Raw genomic sequence first — 26,314 nt, forward strand, 5'->3', positions numbered from 1 at the left:
AGGGAACAGATTAGAGAACCCAGAAATGGACCCTCAACTCTATAGTAAACTAATCTTTAACAAAGCAGGGGAGAAGATCCAATAGAAAAAAGACAGTCTCTTCAACACATGCTGTTAGGAAAATTGGACAGCCACATGCAGAAGAATAAAACTGGACAATTCTCTTAGACCATACACAAAGATAAACTCAAAATGGTGAAAGACCTAAACATGAGACAGGAATCCATAAAAATCCTAGAGAAGAACACAAACAGCAACCTCTTTGACCTTGACTGCAGCAACTTCTTGCTAGACACATCTCTAAAGGCAAAGGAAACAAAAGCAAAAATAAACTACTGGGACTTCATCAACATAAAAAGCTTCTGCACAGCAAAGGAAAAACAGTCAACCAAATGAAAAGGCAACCTATAGGATGAGAGAAGATAATATTTGCAAATGACATATCAGATAAAGGGCTAGTATCCAAGATCTTTAACGAAGATTATCAAACTCAACACCCAAAAACAAATAATCCAGTCAAGAAATGGGCAGAAGACATGAACAGACATTCTTCCAAAGAAGACCAACAGAACACATGATAAAATGCTTAACATCACTTGGCATCAGAGAAATACAAATCAAATTCATAATGAGATACCACCTCATACCAGTCAGAATGGCTAAAATTAACAAGTCAGGAAACAAGTGTTGGTGAGGGCATGGAGAAAGGGGAACCCTCTTACACTGCTAGTGGGAATGCAAACTGGTACAGCCACTCTGGAAAATGGTATGGAGGTTCCTCAAGAAGTTAAAGATAGAACTACCCTATGATCCAGCAATTCCACTACTAGGGTCTTTACCCCAAAGATATAAATGTAGTGATATGAAGGGACATGTGTACCCTAATGTTTATAGCAACAATGTCCACAATAACCAAAGTATGGAAAGAGCCAAGATGTCCATTGACAAATGAATGGATAAAGAAGATATATATATAGATACACACACACACACACACACACACACACACACACACACACTGCTATTACTCAGCCATCAGAAAGGATGGGTACTTACACTATTTACCTAGACGTGGATGGAACTGGAGGGTATTATGCTGAACTAAATAAGTCAATCAGAGAAAGACAAATTATCATGTGGTCTCACTCCTATGTGGAAAATAAGAAATAGCAAAAAGGATCATAGGGAAAGGGAGGGAAACCTGAATGGGAAGAAATCAGAAAGAGAGATAACACCATAAGAGACTTTTATCTATGGGAAATAAACTGATGATTGCTGGAGGGCATGTAGGTGAGAAGAGGGGGTAACTGGATGATGGGCATTAAGGAGGGTAGATGATGTGATGAGCTTACTGGGTGTTATATGCAACTGATGACTTACTAAACTCTGTATATGAAACTAAATTTGAATTTGAATTGAATTTGAATTTGAATGAATGAATGAATGAATGCATACATACATACATACATACATACCAAAACAATGGGGTGCCTGGATGGCTCAGTCAGTTGACTATTGATTTTGGCTCAGTCATGATCTCAGGGTCATGAAATTAAGCTCCATATCAGGCTCTGTGCAGGGTGTGGAGCCTGCTTAAGATTCTCTCTCTCTCTTTCTCGCTCTCGCTGTCTCTCTCTCTCTGCCCTGCCCCCCCTGCAAGCCCCCTCTCTTTCTCTCTCTCTTGCTTGCGCAGTTTCTCTAAAAAAAAAAAAAAAAAAAAAAGCAAGTTGTAGAGTAATATAAATTGTATGGTTCTTATTTGTGAGGGAGTAGGAGAAAGTGGAGTGGGTTTCAATGATGTTCTCTCAATTATTTGCACCTTCTACCATCATTTGAGCAGATTTCAGTATCTCTGAAAATTCATGCAAACTCTTCTTAAGCAAGAATCATGAGGGGTGAGGCCCCTCATCCCAGTGTGGCAGTACAAGCATGTGAGGGCCCTCCTCCCACGCTGACTCCTTGCTGTGCCAGGCGTCCCAGGACCTGAGAGTCAAGCCAGCCTCGTACTCTCAATTAGTCCTCATGCTGTGAATCAGAGCATGCTCACTCTGTGCTAAATAAATGAAATGAATGTAAACTGTAGCCCAGAAATAAAGGGCCAAAAAGATCTGTGAAAAAAATAGCAATCATCTAGAAGAAACTAAAATTGGCTTTAGTTTTATCCCACAGGCCATAAAAAAAAATAAATTATAGGTGGATTAAAAGTTTAACTGCAAACAATAAAAATCTTACAAGAAAATTTTAAAACACTGCATGCACAATCTACGGTTGGGAAGATGTTTTTAAAACACTGAAAACCTTAAAACTGGTAGGTAGGCATATGGGTCCATAAATAGATATTTAATTGTGTAAAAAAATTTTAATGTGGTAGTATAATAGATACTGTTATCTGTGTTTCCAACAATAATGGACAGATTTGAAAAAAAATGTTGCAAAGCAGAAAGGCTTTAGATGAAAGGCTAACTAATTACAATAATGTATAAAGAGCTCTCACAAACTGATAAGGGGACAAATAATCCAATAATAAAATGGGCAAATAATATCAAGGAGCTTCACACAAAACAGTGCAGCCAAATAGCCAAAACATATTTAAGAAAAAAAAAAAAAACAAGAAAGATACTGATATTCACTAGCAATCAAGGAAATGCAAATTAAAATGATGGTGAGCCACCACCTTTTCTTTATGTTGTGTTTTTTTAAGGTTTATTTATTTATTTGAGAGAATATGTGTGCAAGAAAGGGGTTGGGGGGATCCCTGGGTGGCGCAGCGGTTTGGCGCCTGTCTTTGGCCCAGGGCGCGATCCTGGAGACCCGGGATCGAATCCCACATCGGGCTCCCGGTGCATGGAGCCTGCTTCTCCCTCTGCCTGTGTCTCTGCCTCTCTCTCTCTCTCTGTGACTATCATGAATAAATAAATAAAATCTTTAAAAAAAAAAAAAGAAAGGGGTTGGGGCAGAGGGAGAGACAAAATCTCAAGCAGACTCCACACAGAGCCTGACCCGAGGCTAAATCTCACAATTCTGAGATCAGGATCTGAGCTGAAAGCAAGAGGTAAATGCTTAACTGACTGCCACCCAGGCCCCAAGGGACCACCTTTCACCCATCAGACCTATAAAACTTCAAAACAACATTCACAACTACTGTTACCTGGAAAGAGAAGGGTAGTCTCATGCACAGCCAGTAGAAATTTTTAGAAAGATACCTGATCATAATTATTAAAAATAAACACATATTGGGGAACCTGGGTGGCTCAGTGGGTTAAGCATCTGATTTTGGCTCAGGCTATGATCTCAGAGTCCTGGGATCAAGCCCCATGTCAGGCTCTGCACTTAGCAAGGAGTCTGCTTGTCCCTCTCTCTTTCCCTCTGCCTCTCCCTGGGCTCATGCTCTGTCTCTCTGTCTCTCAAATAAAATCTTTTTTTAAAATAAAATAAAAAATAAACACATTTTGAGGCCCCTGGGTGGGTCAGTCAGGTAAGCATCTGACTCTTGATCTCCACTTAGGGATGTCTTAATTTCAGAGTTGTGAGTTCAAGCCTCACACTGGGCTTCACACTGGATGTGGAGCTTACTTAAAAAAAATAAATAAAATAAAATCACGTATTCTCTTTGACCCAGCAACCCAACTACTGAAAAATCTATGCCAAGGAAATAAAATCCTCAGTACAAAAGTAAAGATGTTCAAGGGTATCTGTTGTTTCACTGTCCACAGTAGTGAATACTAGACATGAAGTCATTATTACCTCATAGGCAACTATTTGCACATATGCATCATGCGATATAATGCAACATCTTAAAAACAATGATTAGATTTACAAAATTAAAAATAATTAAAACTATTAAAACCTTAACTTAGAAAGGTTTTGACAGGATAGTGCCAAGAGAGAAAACAGATACAGAACATTACATATAATTCAATTTTTGAAAAACAAGGGCAATAAAACCTGTGTGTGTGTACATGTACACACATGTGTGTTTTACTTATAAAAATTATATGAACTTGGAGAAAACCACAGAACAAATAATTTTTTGTCATAAACAAGAAGAGGATGTAATAGAGAAAAAAAAAAAGAGGCCAAAAAAAAAAAAGTTGACAAAGAACCAGAAAAAATGCAAGCCTGGTAGCAGTGAAAACTCACAAGGCAGTAGTTTTCAAGACGCTTTAAGTGTGAAGGTTTGAGGGTGGCAGACAGGCATGCAAGAAGAAATCAAATAAGTGTCCTACCAGAGGAGCCAGAAACTAAAAAGAATAACCAATTCTTCAATGAGTTAAAACGCACAGTTTCTGACCATTTTCAAATTACTAATATCAACAGAGTAACTGCCTTCTTGTGGGAAGACTGACCTCCAGCTCTTCGACTAGCCACAAATACTGCCTAGGATTCTCCTGGCAGATGAGGAGCTTCAAAGTCAGGAACAGGAGCTGGCAGTCGGGAAGGAAGCAGCTGAAGGAGCTGGTTCCCAGGGGAAAAGAGAATGGAGGAAACAAGAGTCCCTAGACGCTGAAGGAGTGAATAAATGGGAAACAAGGAAACACAGAAGTGACACTAAGCCAGAGGACCCAGGGCTCTTCAAGCATAGTTGGTGCCCACAGCATGGAAGAAAGGAAACTCCACACCAAAGCTTGCCTTAAAACAAAATTAAAGACAACACACAACTGCTCTGATTTCTGGCCACACCTTACACCAAAGAACTGGTGTCTCATTTCCCAAGTCCTGGCAGCCCCTTGGGCTTCTCAAGGCTCAGTCACAAGGCTTTTCCAATCCTCTGGCTCTCCTTTCAAGAGCCACGTCTCCACTCAGCCCTCTGGCCCAGTGCACAGACTCACCCCTCCCTGCCTCCCAGACCCCATCTCATCCCACCCCCCTGCACTTCTTCCAGAAATGCAACTCTATGTTGTTGTCTTTCTTTGTTTTTTCCCACCCATACCACACTTTGCCATGGCATACAGGACAAGATGTGATTTTAGGAGGAACACAGATGAACATTTTTATGTTAATTATTTCAATGCATCAAGAAAGACTATAACCAGCATCAGTCTTGGATTTCACTGATGGTATTACTTATGATAAGACCAGAGTATATACGGCCTTCAAATTCCACCACAAGCGAATATCTGACTCAGACAGTATACAGAAATGGCAAAAATTATGAAAATGGCACTCAAGTAGCCATAATCTAAGAAATGATACCCTAGTGGATCAAGTTCAAACACCTCCCCAAGACAGTAAGAGAGGAACCTCCTGACTTTGCAGACCATCTCCCAACACATCCAACACATCCACGATCTCATCATTTTCTCACGCCTCCCTAGACCACCCCACTTGCTACTCCTACTGCCTGGAATTCCCATCCTACCCATCTGGACCACTAAAGATCCCACACTCACCTCTTATATCTGTACTAGGTAATTATAACTACAGGCCACCATGACTATCCACAAATTACATGCTCATCTCCTGGACTCAGTTCTAAGTTCCCTGAGGACAGCAAACAACTCATCCGGTTTATATCCCCAATGCTAACATAGCAATCTACAAACAGAGATCTGTTGAATAGAGGAATTAATGAGCAATAGTCTAGCCTTTAGTTTCCAATTCCGCCAAAATACTGATATGTCTATAGTCAAAGAATGACAACATATTGAGTTTTAGTAAGTTCCTACTGGTTATGCCAAGCAAACAGTTCTACAGCTAAGGAAGTAGGGACTGTGATCATCTTCTGACTTTCCAGAGATACCACAGAGGCCTAGAAAAGCTAAGTTAAGTCTGAAATTAACAGCTGGTAACTGGTGATCTGTGGCTGGGGTGGGCACCTGACATCAAAGTTCACAGGTCAGGACACCTGGGTGGCTCAGTGGTTGAGCATCTGCCTTTGGCTCAGGGCATGATCCCGAAATCCCAGGATCGAGTCCTACATTGGGCTCCCTGCATGAAGCCCGCTTCTCTTCCCTCTGCTTATGTCTCTGCCTCTCTCTCTCTCTCTCTCCCATCTCTTGTGAATAAATAAATAAAATCTTAAAAAAAAAAAAAAGCTCATAAGTCATGCTCATGGTCTCTCTCCACCATCAGGGCGGTGATGACAAGGATGATGGCGATGATAGTTTTTACACATTGCTTCCTATGGGCCAATGTGATAGCTATTTTCAATAGCTATCAATATAAATATGTATTAGAATTCAGAATGGAAATGTGCTCAAATTAGCTAAATGCCCTAGGGCTCTGCATTAGCTAAAAATAATTTTTTTTCCAAAAAGAAATCAAGTCATTTGATTGATAGAGTAAAATAAAAGAAAATGCAATGTGAAACTATCTACTACAGATCCTGAAAGTGGAAATGAAGTGTTCAGGATAGGGAGGACAGAGAATCCAATTACCGAACCCCAAGATCCTCTGCAAGATGAGAAGCATTGTCCTCAGGGAACTTAGAACTGAGTCCAGGAGATGAGCATGTAACTTGTGGATAGTCATGGTGGCCTGTAGTTATAAGGTACAGATATAAGAGGTGAGTGCGGGATCTTTAGTGGTCCAGATGGGTAGGATGGGAATTCCAGGCAGTAGGAGTAGCAAGTGGGGTGGTCTAGGGAGGCGTGAGAAAATGATGAGATCGTGGATGTGTTGGATGTGTTGGGAGACGGTCTGCAAAGTCAGGAGGTTCCTCTCTTACTGTCTTGGGGAGGTGTTTGAACTTGATCCACTAGGGTATCATTTCTTAGATTATGGCTACTTGAGTGCCATATCATATCTAGTCAATGTCTCAGACTAATGGGCTGGTAGGAAACCAGTGAAAAACTAAAGACAAAAATCACATGATGAACATCCAAAGACATGTAAAAGAGGAAAAGGAATGCCTGAAAAAGCCATTTGGTTTCATAAGTGTCCAGAGGAAATACATATGACAGTTTTCAACTATGCTAAGAATAACACTAGGGAACAGCAAAGTGCAGCTGGTTTAATTTTGAAGCTCTCTGAAAAGTTCAGAAATGTTTCTAATTCCTCATAGGTAAAGAAAAGTCATCAAAACAAATCACTCTTCCCTGGTAAGCTTGGAAAGGAGAAGAAAGCTCCTCTCTGGCTTCTTCTGACATAGTCACTAAAGGGTCACAAAAATGTACAATTCCTAAATGTTCTGAGACACAACCCGAAGCCAATTCATTGTCCCCCGCTCCCCGCCATAATGGCAAAGAGACCCATTGTGCAGAGAATATTTACCAAGTGTCAGGACACTTTACATAAAATTATAGTGACAATAACAATAGCTAACAATTTCTGGAAACTTACTAGCTGCTAAGGCCCTATTCAAAAGGCTACACATAAACTAACTCACAGCTCTACCAAGTGATTACAACTGTACCCACTTACAGATGAAGATATCAGGGCACAAGAAAGTCAAAACCTGTCCACAGACCAACATGATTCGGGACTGACAACACCATGATTCAAACTCTGAGCTCCAAGTCCCATGCACATCCTGCCACCCCGAAGTTTGGGCTGCTGTTTATAATTCCAAGGGAAAGCTTCCAGATTGTGTGCTGTAATTTCACGTGGAAGAAGATGCTTTTGTGGAAGAATAACGTATCTACCCCTTGAGGTAACCTCCAGTGCCTGCTGAGTTCTTGAGCCACTATTTCTAGTAGGCAAATTATTCAAAAATATGTTATGGCCTCTCCATAGGCCAGCGTGACTGACAGTACGCAGAATAATTTTAATGAAGCACAAGAAAGGGTCATTGTTCTTAGGGAAACACAGAGCAGAGGATTCCAACAGAGAGGGGTGAGGAGAAACACATGCATTTCAGAGCCCAGTGGCTGCCCCCACTTCCTCCTGGGGAGGTTTCTAAGGACAGAATCTGTTGAAACAAGCTCTGCCTCTAATTTCCCGGTGTGTGACACTTCACACAAGGACTGTTGCATCTTGCTGTGTAATCTCAAAATATCAAACAAATCTCCCTCCCACACTCTCACATTTTGCATTCATTTCTGGTATTAGTTGAACAGTGCTATGTATCATATAGACCCAAACGCCACACACCAGCTTCACACTGGACCAGCCAGAGCTCCTTCCCAGACTTCATCTGCCATAAAGAGCTGGGCAACTTTTGTTACATCTGAGGATGGGTACCCTTCCTGACCTGTCCTGAGTTTGGCTCACATTTTCCACGTAAAGAAGTCTGTTTTTGCAAAAGCTTCTTATCTCGATGAAGTCCCAATAGTTCATTTTTGTTTTTGTTTCTCTTGCCTTCATGGATGTATCTTGCAAGAAGTTGCTGTGGCCAAGTTCAAAAAGGGTGTTGCCTGTGTTCTCCTCTAGGATTTTGATGGACTCTTGTCTCACATTTAGATCTTTCATCCATTTTGAGTTCATCTTTGTGTATGGTGTAAGAGAATGGTCCAGTTTCATTCTTCTGCATGTGGATGTCCAATTTTCCCAGCACCATTTATTGAAGAGACTGTCTTTTTTTCCAGTGGGTAGTCTTTCCTCCTTTGTCAAATATTAGTTGACCATAAAGTTGAGGGTCCACTTTCGGATTCTCTATTCTGTTCCATTGATCTATGTGTCTGTTTTTGTGCCAGCACCACACTGTCTTGATGACCAAAGCTTTGTAGTACAACCTGAAATCTGGCATTGTGATGCCCCCAGCTATGGTTTTCTTTTTTAATATTCCCCTGGCTATTCGGGGTCTTTTCTGATTCCACACAAATTTTAAGATGATTTGTTCCAACTCTCTGAAGAAAGTCCATGGTATTTTGATAGGGATTGCCTTAAATGTGTAAATTGCCCTGGGTACCATGGACATTTTCACAATATTAATTCTTCCAATCCATAAGCATGGAATATTTTTCCATCTTTTTGTGTCTTCCTCAATTTCTTTCAGAAGTATTCTGTAGTTTTTAGGGCATAGATCCTTTACCTCTTTGGTTAGGTTTATTCCTAGGTATCTTATGCTTTTGGGTGCAATTGTAAATGGGATTGACTCCTTAATTTCTCTTTCTTCAGCCTCATTGTTAGTGTATAGAAATGCCACTGACTTCTGGGCATTGATTTTGTATCCTGCCACACTGCCAAATTGCTATATGAGTTCTAGCAATCTTGGGGTGGAATCTTTTGGGTTTTCTATGCACAGTATCATGTCATCTGCAAAGAGGAAGAGTTTGACTTCTTCTTTGCCAATTTTAATGCCTTTTCTTTTTGTTGCCTGATTGCTGAGGCTAGGACTTCTAGTACTATGTTGAATAACAGTGGTGAGAGTGGACATCCCTGTCTTGTTCCTGATCTTAGGGGAAAGGCTCCCAGTGTTTCCCCATTGAGAATGATATTTGCACAGCAAAAGAAACAGTCAACAAAACTAAAAGGCAGCCTACAAAATGGGAGAAGACATTTGCAAATGACATATCAGAGAAAGGGCTAGTATCCAAGATCTATAAAGAACTTATTAAACTCAACAGCAAAGAAACAATCCAATCATGAAATGGGCAAAAGACACGAACAGAAATCTCACAGAGGAAGACATAGACATGGCCAACATGCACATGAGGAAATGCTCCACATCACTTGCCATCAGAGAAATACAAATCAAAACCACAATGAGATACCACCTCACACCAGTGAGAATGGGGAAAATTAACAAGGCAGGAAACAACAAATGTTAGAAAGGATGTGGAGAAAGGGGAACCCTCTTGCACTGTTGGTGGGAATTTGAACTGGTGCAGCCCCTCTGGAAAACTGTGTGGAGGTTCCTCAAAGAGTTAAAAATAGATCTGCCCTATGACCCAGCAATTGCACTGCTGGGGATTTACCCCCAAGATACAGATGCAATGAAACGCCGGGACACCTGCACCCCAATGTTTCTGGCAGCAATGTCCACAATAGCCAAACTGTGGAAGGAGCCTCGGTGTCCATCAAAAGATGAGTGGATAAAGAAGATGTGGTTTATGTACACAATGGAATATTACTCAGCCATTAGAAATGACAAATACCTACCATTTGCTTCGACGTGGATGGAACTGGAGGGTATTATGCTGAATGAAATAAGTCAATCGGAGAAGGACAAACATTATATGGTCTCATTCATTTGGGGAATATAAAAAATAGTGAAAGGGAATAACGGGGAAAGGAGAAAAATGAGTGGGAAATATCAGAGAAGGAGACAGAACATGAGAGACTCCTAACTCTGGGAAATGAACAAGGGGTGGTGGAAGGGGAGGTGGGCGGGGGGTGGGGATGACTGGGTGATGGGCACTGAGGGGGGCACTTGATGGGATGAGCACTGGGTGTTATGCTATATGTTGGCAAATTGAACTCCAATAAAATAAATTTTAAAAATTAAATTAAATTAATAAAATAATAAAATGAAGTCTTTTTTATTTATTTAAGATTTTATTTATTTATTCCTGAGAGAGAGAGAGAGAGAGAAAGGTAGAGACATAGGCAGAGGGAGGAGCAGGCTCCATGCAGGGAGCCCAATACGGGACTTGATCCCGGGACTCGAGGATCATACCCCGGGCCGAAGGCAGGCACTAAGCCACTGAGACACCCAGGCTGCCCAAAGAAGTCTGTTTTAAAAGGGAAAACTATTGCTATTGCAAATGGAAAGCCAGCATCATGGGCCCTACAGAGTAAATGAAAATGTAATTAAAATAAAGTATTAAATCCTGGCTCAGCCCCTCAGCCAGAGGGAGACGGAGACTAAAGCCTCTGTTTCAAGAGGAGGAGGTGGTTGGAGACAGACCACTTTGAACCATAGGATGTTATTGTTTTTGTAGGTCAAAAGGATCAAATATCAGCAATTTCATTTAATTCAACCTCACATTAAGGCTAAACCAAGTCTCACCACCAGTATCATTGAGATTGAAAAAGGAAGGGTGAACCACTGAGCCACTGGGCAACTGAAAGGAATCTAATGCCATGACATTTAATATTAAAAATAATGTTAAGCACTTGCAGTGATAGAAATTTCTCATTTGGGGAAATTGTGTTAGAAAAACAAGAGGAGTTATAATGTCAGATAATGAGGACCACTCCAGGAATATGAAGTCTGACTCCAGTCCTGCTCCACTACCCATAAACCACGTGACCCACCCAACCAAAATCTGTGCCCCTAGCACCAATGTGTACTAGATACTAAATTAATGCTGCATAAATGGCCAGCCTCCAAGTTTCTACACCAGTAAAAGTGAAAAATCATTCCCCTTTCTGCTGGTCTACACCTCAGGGTCATTACAAGGATCAAATGAGGCTGTTGACATAGACCCGAACATTTTTAGACCACATAGTACTGTCCCAAGAAAGATGGTCACTACAGTACAGCAGCAACAAGTGGCAAATGTTGGGCACTGTGGCCAGCCTGTGTTCGTAATAGCCACCTTCATCACAGCACTCAGATTTCATCTGAAGGTTTATTTCTTCCTCATTGGATCTTGTCTTGGGATGGTGAACCCAAGTAGACTTCTTGCACTACACAAGCCAGTGTGGTCCCAGGAAGCTCCTTCTGCTGGTGGCCAGGAAATGGCCATGTGACCTGAGATTGGCCAATCCGGTGTTTCTCCCTGGAATGTCAATCTTGAACAGAATGAGAGAGTCACTCCCGCTGCAGAACCTTAACTAGACCTCCATTCTTGCTAGAAGACCATTTCTGAGCCCCCATTTCCAGCTTAGATTTCTAAAGTTGTCTTGACCCCTTCCTGTTTCCAAACCTGGCCTGCCATCAACTCTATAAGATCACAACATCCTAAACTGGAGTAGATTTCTATTGCTTGTTACCAAACAGCCTTGGCAGAAACACCTGTGGACTACCCTTTCAAAAGCTCCTACTAATGTTCATCCAACCATCTAGAATCTAGTTGTGACCATAGGCCAACACTTCCAGTCATGACTAGAAGTTTGCCTAAGGCAGTAAATTTAAAATGGCATTCAGGGCAGCCTGGGTGGCTCAGCGGTTTAGCGCCACCTTCAGTCCAGGGTGTAATCCTGGAGACCCAAGATCAAGTACCACATCCGGCTCCCTGCATGGAGCCTGCTTCTCCCTCTGCCTGTGTCTCTGCCTCTCTCTCTCTCTCTCTCTCTCTCTCTCTCTGTGACTATCATAAATAAATAAAAATTTTTAAAAAACCCTTCCAAATATTCATTGTGTCTTAGTAGACACTGGTTCTTAACTTCCTGCAGGAGAATGATGGGGGAAGAGACACATCTAAAGAGCTCCATTTTCCAAATGGGACCGAGAACTATACCCGGAGTTACATGGAAAGAAATCTTCCATCTTCAGTTCCTCCGAGAGCAAAAGAGAACATTGACAAGGCTCACTAATTCACTTTTGCCCTTCTATTTGCAGACTACTACCTCCATCAGTAGGCAGCATGGGCAGGAGTCACAGCTGAGTGATGACTGTCCCCGCCAGATATCGGTCCCTGTGGAGTGAAATTAACACCTACATGTCTGGCACTTTCACACACAGTATCTGATTTAATTCTCCCAACTGGCAAGGTAGATCTCATTCTGATCACCTATTCAGATGTGTGGGTTTTCCCCACACCACCAAGCAATTTTCTCTGACACCAACTGGGTGTCCTGGGTGTCTTACAACTCAACTCAATTCTGACACTACCTACCTGGAGACAGCATTAGACCCCACAGGTTAAGATCTCAGTTCTACACGACTACACACATCCCACACCGCTTCAGATGCTGGTGGCAAGCTCAGGTTATCACCTGTACTTCTGATTGACTGGCTACATATCTCAAAGATTCCTACAACCTCCTCTGTGGGTTAATTTGCCAGAGTGGCTCACAGAACTCAAAGAAGTATTTTACATACTAGATTACAGGTTTCTTATAAAAGGATGTAACTCAGGAACAGCCAGATGGAAGAAATGCATAGGGCTAGGTAAGGTAAAAGAACATGGAGCTTCCATGCCCTTCCCAGGAACACCTCTCTCCCTGTGCCTCCACAGGTACACCAACCTGGAAGCTTTCAGAACCCCATCGTTTTAGGTTTTTACGGAGGCTTCATTACATAGGCAGAATTGATTAAATCATTGGCCTTTAGCAATTGAACTCCATCTCCATCCCTCTCCTTGGAGTGGGGGGTGCTGGGAAGGAAAGTTCCAACCCTCTAATCACAGGGCTGGTTCTCCTGGTAACCGGCCCCCAACCTTTGGGACTTTCTAAAAGTCACTGCATTAGCATAACAGAATACACCTTTATGGCTTTTATGACTTTGGGAATTTCAGGGGCTTTAGAGCTCAGTGCCAAGAATGACAAGGAACAAATATAAATATTTGCTAATCCATGGTATAGAGCAAGGAAAACAGTCCCAGAGGACTTGGGGGTAGGGGAATAATTGGTGTCAGGGGTCTTAAGATTTCCCTGAAAATTATTAAGAGACTTTAAAAACTAGAAAAGAAAAACAGAAAAGGCCAGACCACGGTAGCTGGAGCAAAGAGAGAGAGAGGCTGTTAGGGATGTGAGTCTTTTTCCACAGAGCAAAGGGAAGAAAGGGAAGGCTCTCCGTGGGAGAGAGACAGGAAGGCATCCACATTCTGCAGAAGTCTCTGTGTGCAGAGGAAGCAGGACCAGAAGGAAAACAGTCTATGGTAGCCGTCCTGAGAGAGATGTGGTGACTGGGACAAGGTGATAGCAGAAGAGCTGGAAAGAAGAGAATACATTTGAGATCACTTCTGGTGCGGGGCCATTTGTCAGGGGTGGAGGAGACCCACTATGTGTTCAGACCCCACAACAAAACATTCACAGACATTCCCTCTTGAGGTTAAGCTTTCTCAAGGAATAAGGACAATGATGTGGCCTTTGCTATATATATGAAGGTGGTGCCACATTTACCCAAACATATTTCAAAGATAAGACCAAGACTCTGTTACTGAGAAGGAACCCTCAAAGTTAGGGAAAAGCTATGTTTCTTAAACCTAGCTTCAAAACCAACAAAATCACTAAATGTAGTATAACATGGGAAGAATAGACATTGAAGCCCTAGAAACTAGGGTCCCACTTGCAAGTCTAACTTTCTCACATGTCTAACCTACGCTGAGTTATCCAACTTCTCTGAGTCTGTTTTCTCATCTGTAAAGACGGAATAATACCACCACTTCTCTCGGAGCTATCCTGAAGTGTCAACGTGAATAATGAGGGACAGAAGCCTTAAGAAGCAGTAACTATGATTATTAATATGAAGCAGCACACTCCTTTTAGCCATAAACTACATTTCTCATTGAAGGAATTACCTTTTTAACTTCTACAATAAAACATAATATTACACCTAATAAAAATCTTAGTAGTAAATTCTATTATATAAGAACACATTAATCTAACATTTAGAGATGGATTCCCTCTCTCAGGAAAAGAACCAGACAATTATGAAAAAAAAAAAAAGTGAGGAAGAAGTCCTGAATCCACATACTCATACACATGCACACACACACACACCTGCACATGCTCATGTGCACCCACGCAGGAAGTCAGAAGGGGATGGAGAACTGCATTATTGATTAGTAAGCCTCTCAGATGATTCTGATGCAGGTGGACCTTGCATCCCCAAATCAGGACCCCTGTGCTGACCAGGGCCAGGTCCCATAGTAGAGCCTCATGAAAAACTAATGCAGTAAATCAGTCTAATGATCTGATGCCACAAGCATATGTTCAGAAGCAAATGTGTGACAGGAAGGAAATGTTTGTGCAAAACCCTAAGAAATACAAACTAGAGGAGTGACCCCTCTGCCCTCAAGGCTCACAAGCCTCATGGTGACACAGATATTTAAACACCTGACTATAGCACAGTGCAATGCACATGCTCACCCAGACACCTTCTCCATGCTTTCAGACACGGGGGTACATCAGTGAATAAGACAGCAAACACCCCTGCCTGCACAGCGCTGACATTATGACACATGGAGACAGAAATCAACAAAATAAAAAAGCTTAACGTATAGTCTGTTAGTTGGTGCTAAGTGTTAGGGAGAAAAACCAGGTAAAAAAGAGATAGAATAAGGGAAGAGTAATGTTTTAAATCTGCACCAGTTTCAAACAGTCCCTGAAGCTCTATTAAAACGTAGCACTACATGCTTTGCTGATAGCTGGTAAAGAATCGCAGACATGGGTCTGAAAGGACAGACAAGGGACTGGCTCCACTGGGAGGGGTGGGGTGAGAGGGTGGGGGCCGCAGCCAGTCTCCAGGATGAGATGAATGCTGAGCAAGTGAGTTCCCTTCCCTTCCCTTCCTTTGCTGGAACGTTCCTCCTGCCACCATGAATCAGCCCTGAATGACTTCACAAAGTAAATGCCTGTGTGTCTCTTACCTTTGCCAAAACATTTTCGTCTCCTCCCAGTCAATGTGAGAAGCTTATGCAATTACATCAGCCCTTCCTGGGTCATGGAGGTCAATGGCAATTTTTAGACTTTTTTTTAATTATAAAAGAAACACACAATCACAGTATAAAATATGAAAAATATCAGAAAGTGTAAGGATTCCCAATATTCTCAACCCCAGGATTACATCTGTTCACATTCTGGTACATTTTCCACCAGAGTGGTGGTTTAACATAGCTAGCATCATTCTGCATCCACATACTTTTGTATCTTGCTCTTTTTATTTTAACTAAAAATGTAATTTATAAATTACTACATGCGCATTTCTCTGCTTAAAACAAATGCTGTATGGACATCAATTTTAATGGCTACATAACATTCCATTCTACTAAGGCACTGAATTTTTTTAAGCATTTCCCACCTGTTGAGCATTTCAATTTCTGAGTTGCCATCATTATCAATTACCCTGAAAATAACTTATGCAGAAACATATTTCAGGTAATTCCTTCAGAATGGACTACTAGAAGGAGGGAGTATTACAGGAAGCTGCAAATACTCTAAACATGTAGTCACTGCATAGGTGGTCTACAATCACCCAAACTGAATCACCGCACCACTTGGCTGCAGAGACAGAATGCAGAAGCTAGTCATCTCTGGCCACCTTTTCCACCTTGACAGTAAATAGTTTTAGAAGCAATGTCTTTACCTGCTGTCAGAATCTGAGGCGATCTCCTTTCTCCCTCCAAAGCGGATCTGGCACTGCATGGAAAAAGAAGCCACTGAGATCATCAGGATGGGACACTCAAACATCACAAACAGCCCACACAGGATTTCAGGATCATGAGACACACAGGGCCAAGAACTCCAGGTGCCGAGTCAGGGTGTCCCTGTACCATGGTGTCAAGCCAAGACATGAGATAGTAGACACCCTGGCCTTCCAGCCACCACTTACAGGAAGCCCTTATCTCCCCCTTGTACAGTGGAGCTAGTGGGAAAACAACACCAAGAGGAAAACAAAAGCACACAGCCTTGTGTACATCGTCTAGGAAGCTACTTCTGTATGTCAGCAGCTGACTGTCTGAACAAGAGCTCCACAAGGCACAATTAAAACTTCCACAAATCTGATGATGGGTGCCTCTGGAAAGGGCCCCAAAGTTGTTATGACTGGCGATAAAATTATGGCAGCATGACTCAGGCTTCAACCATGTCATCTGGTTGTGCCAAATGACGTTTCATCCAGGGTGGATACAAATAAAAGCAAACCATCATTTTTTCTTTAGTTGTGGAAAAAAAATAGAATATGAGAAGTTTACCATTTTCACCATTTTTAGTTATATATCATTCAATTCAGAATACCGTGCTGCCATCAGCAGTAGCCACTACTCTCTTTTAAAGGTGTGGAATCTCCACTGTGGGTAGCAGGCTTGCAAGATTCCAGAGCGTATTCTCCAATGAATGAATGAATGAATGATTATAAATGATATATTTGTCAAAACTCATAGAACTGCACACTTAAAATTAGTGTATTTTATTGCATGCCTCCATTATACCTCAATAAAATTGACCTTAAAAAGGTCTATGTACAACGCTTTCATCCCCCCAAGTCATAACAACAACAACAATAGTAATAGCAGCTCTGGGCATAGGCTCCAATTTATTTCTGTTCAACAGCTATGCTGAAAGTGGCTCCACATCTACTTTATGTTCCCACTGTATTTCCCCACTTCCAGGACAAAGAAACAAATAACGTGGGCTCTGTATTTACTGCTGAGCCCTTTACCTACTTTAACAAATGCAACCCTCTCAACAGCCCTCTAGAGGCAGTGACCCGATGACAGAGAAGAGGGAGGCTCAGAGAGGCTAGGTGGAGTTGCCTCAACACACACAGCCTTGAAGAGGTGAAGCTGGTATTGGACTCCAGCTTCGCCTGAGTCTATGTCTTCTCCACCACATACCCTACCAGGATGCCTAGAGGCTTGGGAGATACCAAGTTCTCTGGGTTCACTTTAACACTTGACACATATCCCTATGAAAGTATTTATCTCCCCATATTGGGACTGCATGCATATGATTGGCAGTTACACCTTCCAAAATGTGAGCTACCTAGAATTCCCAGCATTGGGTCCTAGCTTTGCTACTCATGACCTATAGCTCCTTAAGTGAATTACTGGACCTTTCTGAGCTTCTGTTTCTTTGTCGATAAAATGGAAACCATCACAGGAACCATCTCATTGGGGGGTCAGAAGGATAAAATGAGAAGTTTCGCAGGGAGCTGGGCTCGTGGCTGACACATGCATACTACACGATGCACATCTGGTAGGCACGGGCAAGCACACCCAAGCCGGGCTCACGCCAAAGCCTGCATTCACACCTGCTAAAAACTGGATATCAAGAACAGCATGAAGCAACCGGAGCAGAGCCCACCTGGAGGACCCACGTGACCCTGGGCATGGCTTCATTCGTCCCGTCTCTGTTCTCGTGCCCACAGGGTGCCAACTCCAGCCACCACCTCAGCACCCGGAAGACTTGCCCTAAAACACAACTGCTTGGAAGTGAGACTTTGAAACCAACAGCAATGCCTTTCTCAAAGGGACATCATGAAGGATGGGGTCCTCCAAAGGCATTAGAAAGTCACTACTTCCAACTGCCCTCCCTGCTCTGTCACTCTCTGGGGAACACCGTGAGCCTCACTGCTCCCAGATGGAAAGAGGGAGTAAGTCATGCACATGAAAGGGCAGAGATGACTTGGACATGGATGGCCTGACACTGTTTCCTGACCTCAAAGTCAAATGAGAGCTTTCTTCTTACCTGTTTCACTGCATCCAGCAGACGCTCCAGCAGAAACTGTCTTTTCAGGTCATTGTTCTGTGGTCCTAAAATGCAATGAGGCTTCATTAGTTCTTTGTGGCAAGAGCCCTCTACCAAGACTCTGCCACATAGTATGTGGCTGTCCCCAACAGGCATCAGCCTCCTCTGTAATGAAATCAACAAGAACAGACACCAGTAATCTACATCATTACAGTGAAGTTTGGCCAGTTGCCTGTTGCTACATCACAGGAAAGCAGCTAAATTCATGTTCCCCACACCTGAAGAATGTGTCTGGAATGGTCTAATTCAGGTTTCTCAATCTTGGCGCTATTGACATTTGGGCCAGATAATTCTCTGTGGTGGGGCTGCCCTGTGAACTGCAGGACGTTTAGTCGCATCCCTGGGCTCTACGCACCAGATACCATTAGCACATACACACACCCAAGATGTGGCAACAAAAAATGTCTCCAGATACTACCAAATGTCCTATGGGGGACAAAACACCCCCCAGTTGAGAACCAACAGTCTAACTTACAATACAGGTTCCCCTAGTATGGCAGGCAATACCCATTGGCTGACCTCACCATCAGCTCCAACATCTTTTCCCCATGCCACCTCCTGTGCTACAAGCTGAAAAGTTTAATTACTCCTTTTCTCAGCCTCTTTTGGAAGGGTGACCTTAAGAAGTTCTAGCTAACAAGATGTAAGCAGAAGGACACTGGGAGGGCTCTGGGGAAACCATGCCTTCCTGATAAAAGAATACATGTTAATGGTTTCATTCTTTCTTCCATCCTTCACGCCTTCATTATAAACACACTGGGGTTAGCCAGAGTAGCACCATGCAGCCACAAAGCAACAAGCCAGGAGGGAAGGCCAAGAGACTCACAGAGACACCAGCCCTGATGTCATTTCACTGCTGAACCAATACTAGAAATCTCCCACCTCTCATACAGCAAATAACCCCCTTTGCTTCAACCACTATACACCAGGCTGTTACTTGCAACCAAAAGCATTCCTAACTGATACACATGGTATATGCTTAACTTCCATTTAAAAATGTCCGAGGGAGGGGATCCCTGGGTGGCTCAGCAGTTTAGCGCCTGCCTCTGGCCCAGAGCATGTTCCTAGAGTCCCAGGATCATGTCCCGCATAAGGTTCCCAGCATGGAGCATGCTTCTCCCTCTGCCTGTGTCTCTGCCTCTCTCTCTGTGTGTCTCTCATGAGTAAATAAATAAATAATCTTTTTTAAAAATGTCTGAGGGGGATGCCTGGGTGGCTCAGTGGTTGAGCATCTGCCTTTGGCTCAGGGTGTGATCCTGGGGCCCTAGGATCGAGTCCCACATTAGGCTTCCTCCATGGAGCCTGCTTCTCCCTCTGCCTGTGTCTCTGCCTCTTTCTCTGTGTCTCTCATGAATTAATAAATAAATAAAATCTTTAAAATAAATAAATAAAATGAAAATGTCTGAGGCAGGGACACTTCAAAGCACCAAGCAGACTGCTAGAGAGCTACATCTGATGCCCCAGAGGAGACCTGGGGATTCCAATCAACAGAGACACAGCTATGTATTATGATGCTCCAGACAGAGAACATAGTTATTTCAAGGGAGAATCAAATTAAAAAAAAAAAAGAATCAAATTCAGAGGTACAAGAACAGATGCCCCACACCACAGGCCTTAAAGTACCACCAAGCTGCTTTTCTCTTGGGCAATTTACCATGGGCTTTGCCAGGGAGTCCCAGCAAGGCATCACACCAGAGATGGTCAGTGATTCATCCAAATTATGTCAGGGCTACTCAGTTGATAACAACTGTGACCACGTGTTGAGCACTTCCTGCACACCAGACACAAAATAGTACTCTGCATGTGTTACATCCTGTAATTCCTACAACCACCCTATAAGTATTAGGATCTTCACACTGCAGATGGGGAAAATGAAGTCCACAGAGCACAGCAAGCATGTGCACTGACCCACTCGGTACTTATCTAACTTCAACTGTGTCCTAGGCAATGTGCTAAGTGCTCAGGACACAGGAGTGAAGTCATATAGAAGAAACATTCTCTCATGGAGAAAAGATCCTCTTAGGGAAGAAAGAAATTGCACTTAAGTAAACCTAAACCGAGATGATGTCAGAGTCATACTGAGAAGAAAAACCAAATGGGGTGATGAGACAGGGAGGAAGCAAGAGGGTCCTGTTCACCAGAGCAGTGATAGAAGGCCTCTCTGCAGGTGACGTGTGGGCTGGGCCCTTTATAAAGAGAAGGAGGAACCCCGGAAAGACATGGGATCCCAGCGTTCCAGGCAGGGTATATAGCCAGGGTGGATGCCCAGAGGCAGGAACAAGCTTGGCTTCTAGTCTTCCAGGACCAGAAGGAAGAAGTCTGCTACAACTTGAGCAAAGAGCAAAAAAGAGGAAGGAAAGATCAGACAGGCAGGCAGAGGCCAGTCACAAAGGGCCTTGTGAACCAAAACAACAGGTTTTGTTCTAATTTGAATACTAATTGGTAGAATCGTGATCCTTACTCAAGACCATGTCCCTCAAAAGTCTGTGTTGGGGTCACCACACAAGGCTCCTGCTTCACCCCAGGCCCACAGAAAAAAAAAAAAAAACACAGAATAGACACTCCACGGACACACGGTGATAAGCGTCTTCCTAAATGGTGTCACGGTTATTTTTCTCTGGAGGGGTTTTGAGTAAGGATGTACTACACATCATTCCCACCACACAAGTATGCCAAAGTGTCATTCAGGATGGTTGAAAACACCCCCCCCCCCCCGCACCCAAAGCCCCCAAACATCTCTCTTGATACTTATGTCTAGCTGTCAATCCTACTTTTTTGTTTAGCAGAAGGTATGGCTTCTGCTCTTCTCTAACACCGGGATGGACAAGTCAGGCTTTCTCTCTTCCTTCTTCCAAGTCCTGCATCCAACAACCCTACCTGCCCTTGGGCAATGCTAGCTGGAAACCTGACAAAGTTTTCCACTCTGAAATGCCTTTGTTATCTTTTTTATCGTGAAAGTAATTTATGTGATCAAATGACCATATGACCCAGCAATTCCACATCTAGGTAGACACCTAAAAGAATTTAAAGCAGGATCTTGAAGAGACATTGTACACCCATGTTCGCAGCAGCAGCATCAGTGGTAGCTAAGATGTGAAAGCAACCCAAGTGTAATGGACAGACAGCTAAGCAAAACGGGGTCTAGCCACACAATGCACTATTATTCAGCTTAAAAAGGAAGGAAATTCTGAACTATGCTACATGGAATGAAACTTAAGGACAATAGGCTAACTGAAATAAGTCAGTCCCCCAAAAGATAAATACTGCATGATTCTACTTATAAGAAGTAATCAAAATTACAGAAAGGGAAAGTATGGTGGTGGTTTCCAGGAACTGGGAAGAGAGGAAGATGGGGAATTAGTGTTAATGGGGACAGAATTTCAGTTTTACAAAATGGAAAGAGTCAAGAGGATGGATGGTGCTGATGGCTGCACAAAAGTGTGAATATATTTAATACCACTGCACTGTACACCTAAAAGTGGTTAAGATGGTGAATTTTCTTACCTGTATTTTACCATGATAAAAAAATTCATGTAAAAAAATAATTATAAATCAGGAAAACCTGCACAAAGAAAATAAAAATCTCCATCATCTCATTACTGATCATTTTTAGTGCAGTGATTCTCAAGCTTCCATGTTCACACAAAATCTCCCAGGCTCTTGTTATAGACAGGTTCTGATTCCGCAGGTCTGGGTGGAGCCTGAGATTCAGTGTTTCTCACTAGCTCCCGGATGCTGCTGATGCTGCTGGTTCAGGGAGGATGTGGCACCCTACCCTTCCTGATATGCATGATGATCCTGGATCTTTCCTATATTATCTTGACCCACTGCTCAGAGAAGGTACTGGCAGCCTCCTCTGCTTTACCTCGCAAAGCCTCTCTTTGTGGTGGGAAGAAAAGCCCATTCATCACAGAGAAACAATCTGAGGTTGCGCAGGCCTCACGCGGGCCTCAGCCCTCCACTCACCCTCCCTGGCTGCAATTGCTCTGCAGGCGAGAAGGACACTTGAGTGAGACCATCCTGGCCCTAACTGGGGATTCAGAGAAGCGGGGTGGGGGGAAGCAGGGGTGGAGGGAGTACAGGCAGCCTTGGGAGCACGTATGCACTGCAGGAGGTGCCCAGGGGGCCATGGCCATAAAGAGCAGTGGAAGGAGCACCAGTTGGAAGTCACAAGACATCATGAGTTCTCATCCCGGCAGAGCTGCTTGCTGGCCATGTGACAGGGACAGTCACTTCCCTTCTCTAGGCACCAGTTTCTGCATGAGATGGTGCTGTCCTAGCTCTGCAGTCTGGAACATGGGGCCCCCATGAAGACAGGCAAACAGAGCAATCTACGCTACCAGTGTCTTTCCTGCCTTCTTCCTGCCTTCTTCCAGTGACCAAGAGGAGAATAAGCACCCCTGCCCTGGTCAAGAAGATTCTCTGTCCCCTCTGTCTCAAATGCTGTAACCACCGGAGGGGAGCAGGGAGGCAATGCCCACCTACTGGTCTTCAACTGTGGGGAAAGCCATTAAGTGACTGACAATCCTTAGTGTCATGGGAAAGGTAGCTCCATTCACCAGAGCACTGAGGCTCAGCGTGGAGCACGCAAGGCTACTCCCGTGGAAAGTACTCAAGGAAGGATTCCATTTCAAGTCCACTAGCTCCAGCGTTGGCCGTTTGCTAAATCTTGCTGGCTCTCCAGCTTTGCAACAAATCTGCAATCACAGCCCCACTGATTTTTCTGTGATTTTCTGTGAAGGAAGCCCCAGTCTTCCTGCTCTCTTCCTTTTCCAAGGGCAGCCCTGAGTCCACACTACTAACCAGATGAGCCTGAAGAGGCTTCTTTTGCATTCCTTATTAGGGCCCCATCAAAATGAAAATAGAAAATAGAAAGCTAAAAACAAAAGAAAATATAAAGCTACCCCAGGGAGTACCCCCAGGGGGCTACAAACCCATCAAAGAAATGCAGTGATCCCATGCGGCTCTAACTCAGAAGACACAAGTGCGTGTGAAAAATCAATCATGAGCATCCCTGTTGTCTTTAATGTTTAGAATCCTTAGGATCCTACATTACTTTTCAGCACAAACCTCCAGCCTTCTGTCACCTCCTAGGGAGACAGACAAGACTTAAGAATGGGATAGTCCAGATTCAAATCCTCACCCTGGGCTATGTGACCATGGGCAAGTAAGTTACTCACCCCCTTTGCACCTCCTAAGTGTCTTAAATGTAGATTGTGCACCTAGAATAGTGCCTAGCTTATATGAGGCACGTCTTGTTGTTGTTGTTGTTGTTGTTGTTGTTGTTGTTGGCAACCCTATATCCCAGAGGGTAAGACCTCTGGCTCTAAGACATGCTTTCAATTGGCTTTCTCTCTAAAGCACAAGAAAGCTACCCAGTCCAGGACTCTGTGCTTGCTGTACTGGGCGGAATAAAAGTAAAAAAGGGTCCATGGCATCTGGGGTGGGGGTGAGGTGGGGGAAACAAGCAAGAGGCATTAGGAACTCCATGTTTATTCCTCCTCTAATCCTTGCAACCCTGGAGGTCAAGGTAAATGTGGTTGCCACCCACAGAGGACGTTAGGTCATCTGATTAAGGTCACATACACACTTCAACAGTGGTATTTCCCTACCTCTCTATGCAGTGGCAGGAGTAAAGTCATGCCAGGTATTTCTCTGGTTGATGGCTAATCCTTGCAATGTACGAAGCAGGTTCAAGGAAGGAAAGAAAAAGGCAATATTCTTTGGGTGCCACTGCATGCCAGGAATTCTGCTCAAGGTCATACAGCTAAGCAAGCAGTACATCAAAGGTTAAGACCATGGTCTGCCTGACTCTTAGGCCAGTGCTCCCTCTACCATGCTCCACACTGCCATTCTGCTGGGGCCAGGGAGGCTCACTGAAAAAGCAGGAACTTGAGCTGTGCTTTAAAAAAAATGGGAAGGACCAGAAGAGGTAAATCCACACAGATACAACACAATGACTTAATGGGAACAGGGTCTCCCTTTGGGGGGATGAAATCTTTTGGAACTAGACAGAGATGGTGGTCACAGGACATCATGAATGTACTAAATGCCATTGAAATGTTCACCTTAAGACGGTTGTTATAATAACTGTTAGTCCTACAATTGAGCAATGATCCGTGGTTTTTAACGGCATTAAAAACATAAATGCTTTTATGTTATATTAATTTCAGTTCAATAAAAAATGTTTTTATGGGAAGGGCTGACACAGACAGATATTGGCCCAGAGCACATTCCAAACCAAAAAGAGACAGGATTTGCCCTGGGGAGGGAGCAGAGTGGAGACAAGAGGACTCCAGATAGTACCCAGCCCCCAGGCTCACTTCTCTTCCATATTTCTGTTTACACTGAGGGGGGTCCCTAACTTCTGCATCATGGGGCTACTAACAGGGAACAACAGGCACATTCAAATAACGGGAGTTCAGGAAGATGTAGTTATGAGAAGCCCTACGAGGGGTGGGTATAGATAAGTGATCTCAACCAGGGTGATTTTGCCCCCACCAATGGGACATTTGGCAACGTCTGCAGGTATTTCTGGCATGGAGTGGGTGGACGCCAGGGATGCTGCTACACCTTCTCCAGTGCACAAGACAGTCCCGGCAACAGAGGATTATCTGGTCCAAAACGTCAAGTAGTGCTGCAATTAGGAAATTCTGCCCTAAAGTACATGTGATTGTCTCATTTCAGAGACGATGAACTAAGGCTTTTAGAAGCTAAATAACTTGAACCTCCACTCGTGCTCTGAATCCCGTCTCCTCTCTTCTGCTCAAGGACACACTCCAGCAACTGTCCCTCAGTTAGTTTGTTCTTCTCATGTAAGCAATCCTTACAGCACACGAGGATGTCGTAATACCTCCCCCAAGTTTACTAAAAGCCTGTACCCACATGCCCTTCCAGCTGCAACCCCATTTCTCTGCTGCCCTGGCCAGCTCTGCCTTCACTGGGGCCGCCAGGCTATCTGGGAGAGCCACCCCTGCCATGACTACCTTTCTGGGCTCTGGCCTGGTGCCCTTCTGCCCGCATCACCTTCACCCTGCATTGATTATCTACACAGCAGCCATAACATCTGGAAGCACAGGTGGCAGCAAATGACTTACTGATATTATGTAACAAATATATGATACACTCAATGATACTCTGTGATTGTTCCCTCAAAACATCCTGCAGAACTGCAGTTAACACTGTGTTTCTATCAAGTCCTAAGCATGCAGTGGGTTGTATCAGATGATCTATATTTCTGGTTTTCCCTGACTAAACCTGTACCTTTAACATGCCCTAGGCCAGGGGTCAGCAAATGTTTTCTGTAAAGAGCCAGATAATAAATATTTTAGGCCTTGTGGGTCATATGGCCCCAACTAATCAAGTCTGCTCTTATATCTCAAAAGCAGCCACAGACAACACATTAATGAATGAGCATAGCTGTTTACAAAAACAGGCCTTGGGCTGGATTTACTCTATGGGCCCCAGTTTGCCAACCACTGCCCTAGCAGAATTAATCAGACAGAGGTTTTGAAAATTAAAACAATAGTATCTCTGTTTGCAGACTTTATGGCCACCCAGTAAGCAGTAAGATGGTTACCTGTTAGGGGTCCCCAGGAGACTGTAGCCCAGACCCACACCTCAATCATGTTCCTACCTTCCCTCACCCTATACCAAGAGCCCACACCTTGCAAGAGCCTTGCATGAGACAGGTACACCATAACTTGTGCTCACTGCTAGAATTCATGCTCTGTCACATCTGCAGGCATACAAGATGCTTGGAGCTCTCGGCCCAATGGTGAGTTTAGTGCTGTTGTTTTGTTGTTTAATTTCTACCATCCCCAAAACCCCACCACCAGTCCAAAACAGAAACGAAGGGAGTAGGCAGGAAAGGTGGCCTTGTATAGGCCAGAGGCATGTACACAACCAAGATCCGATCTCCTCCTGCCCCTACACATGCACACACACCCTCACTCCCACTCCAGCAGGGTCAGGAAGAGAATGGAAATGAGTGCTGTGGGCAGAAGTAGGGACTGAGGGAGCTGAGGGGGATGTCTCTGTAGAAACAGCAGCTGTTACTAGGCTCAAGCAGATCACACCTCATAGCAACCCCAGCTAGCGGTTGTCCCATCTTCTGGTTTTTCAAGAAAAGACA

General features: G+C 43.6%; 1 protein-coding gene across 9 annotated transcripts in view; it reads right to left on the reverse strand.

The window, feature by feature from the left end:
* SNX29 (sorting nexin 29) overlaps positions 1–26,314 on the reverse strand; it is a 528,683-nt gene that overhangs the window by 492,233 nt on the left and 10,136 nt on the right. For 8 of the 9 annotated variants that reach the window (XM_038540328.1, XM_038540324.1, XM_038540323.1 and 5 more), the window contains exons 2-3: positions 18,121–18,185; positions 16,019–16,071 (exon numbers count right to left, since the gene is read on the reverse strand). In XM_038540328.1, coding sequence (XP_038396256.1) covers positions 16,019–16,071; positions 18,121–18,185 — 118 coding nt within the window. Of the gene's footprint in view, positions 1–16,018; positions 16,072–17,736; positions 17,855–18,120; positions 18,186–26,314 lie in introns of those variants that run through there. The other variant, XM_038540325.1, reaches the window with a different exon arrangement.

This window comes from Canis lupus, chromosome 6 (genome assembly GCF_011100685.1).
Source record: "Canis lupus familiaris isolate Mischka breed German Shepherd chromosome 6, alternate assembly UU_Cfam_GSD_1.0, whole genome shotgun sequence".
Lineage (NCBI taxonomy): Eukaryota > Metazoa > Chordata > Mammalia > Carnivora > Canidae > Canis > Canis lupus.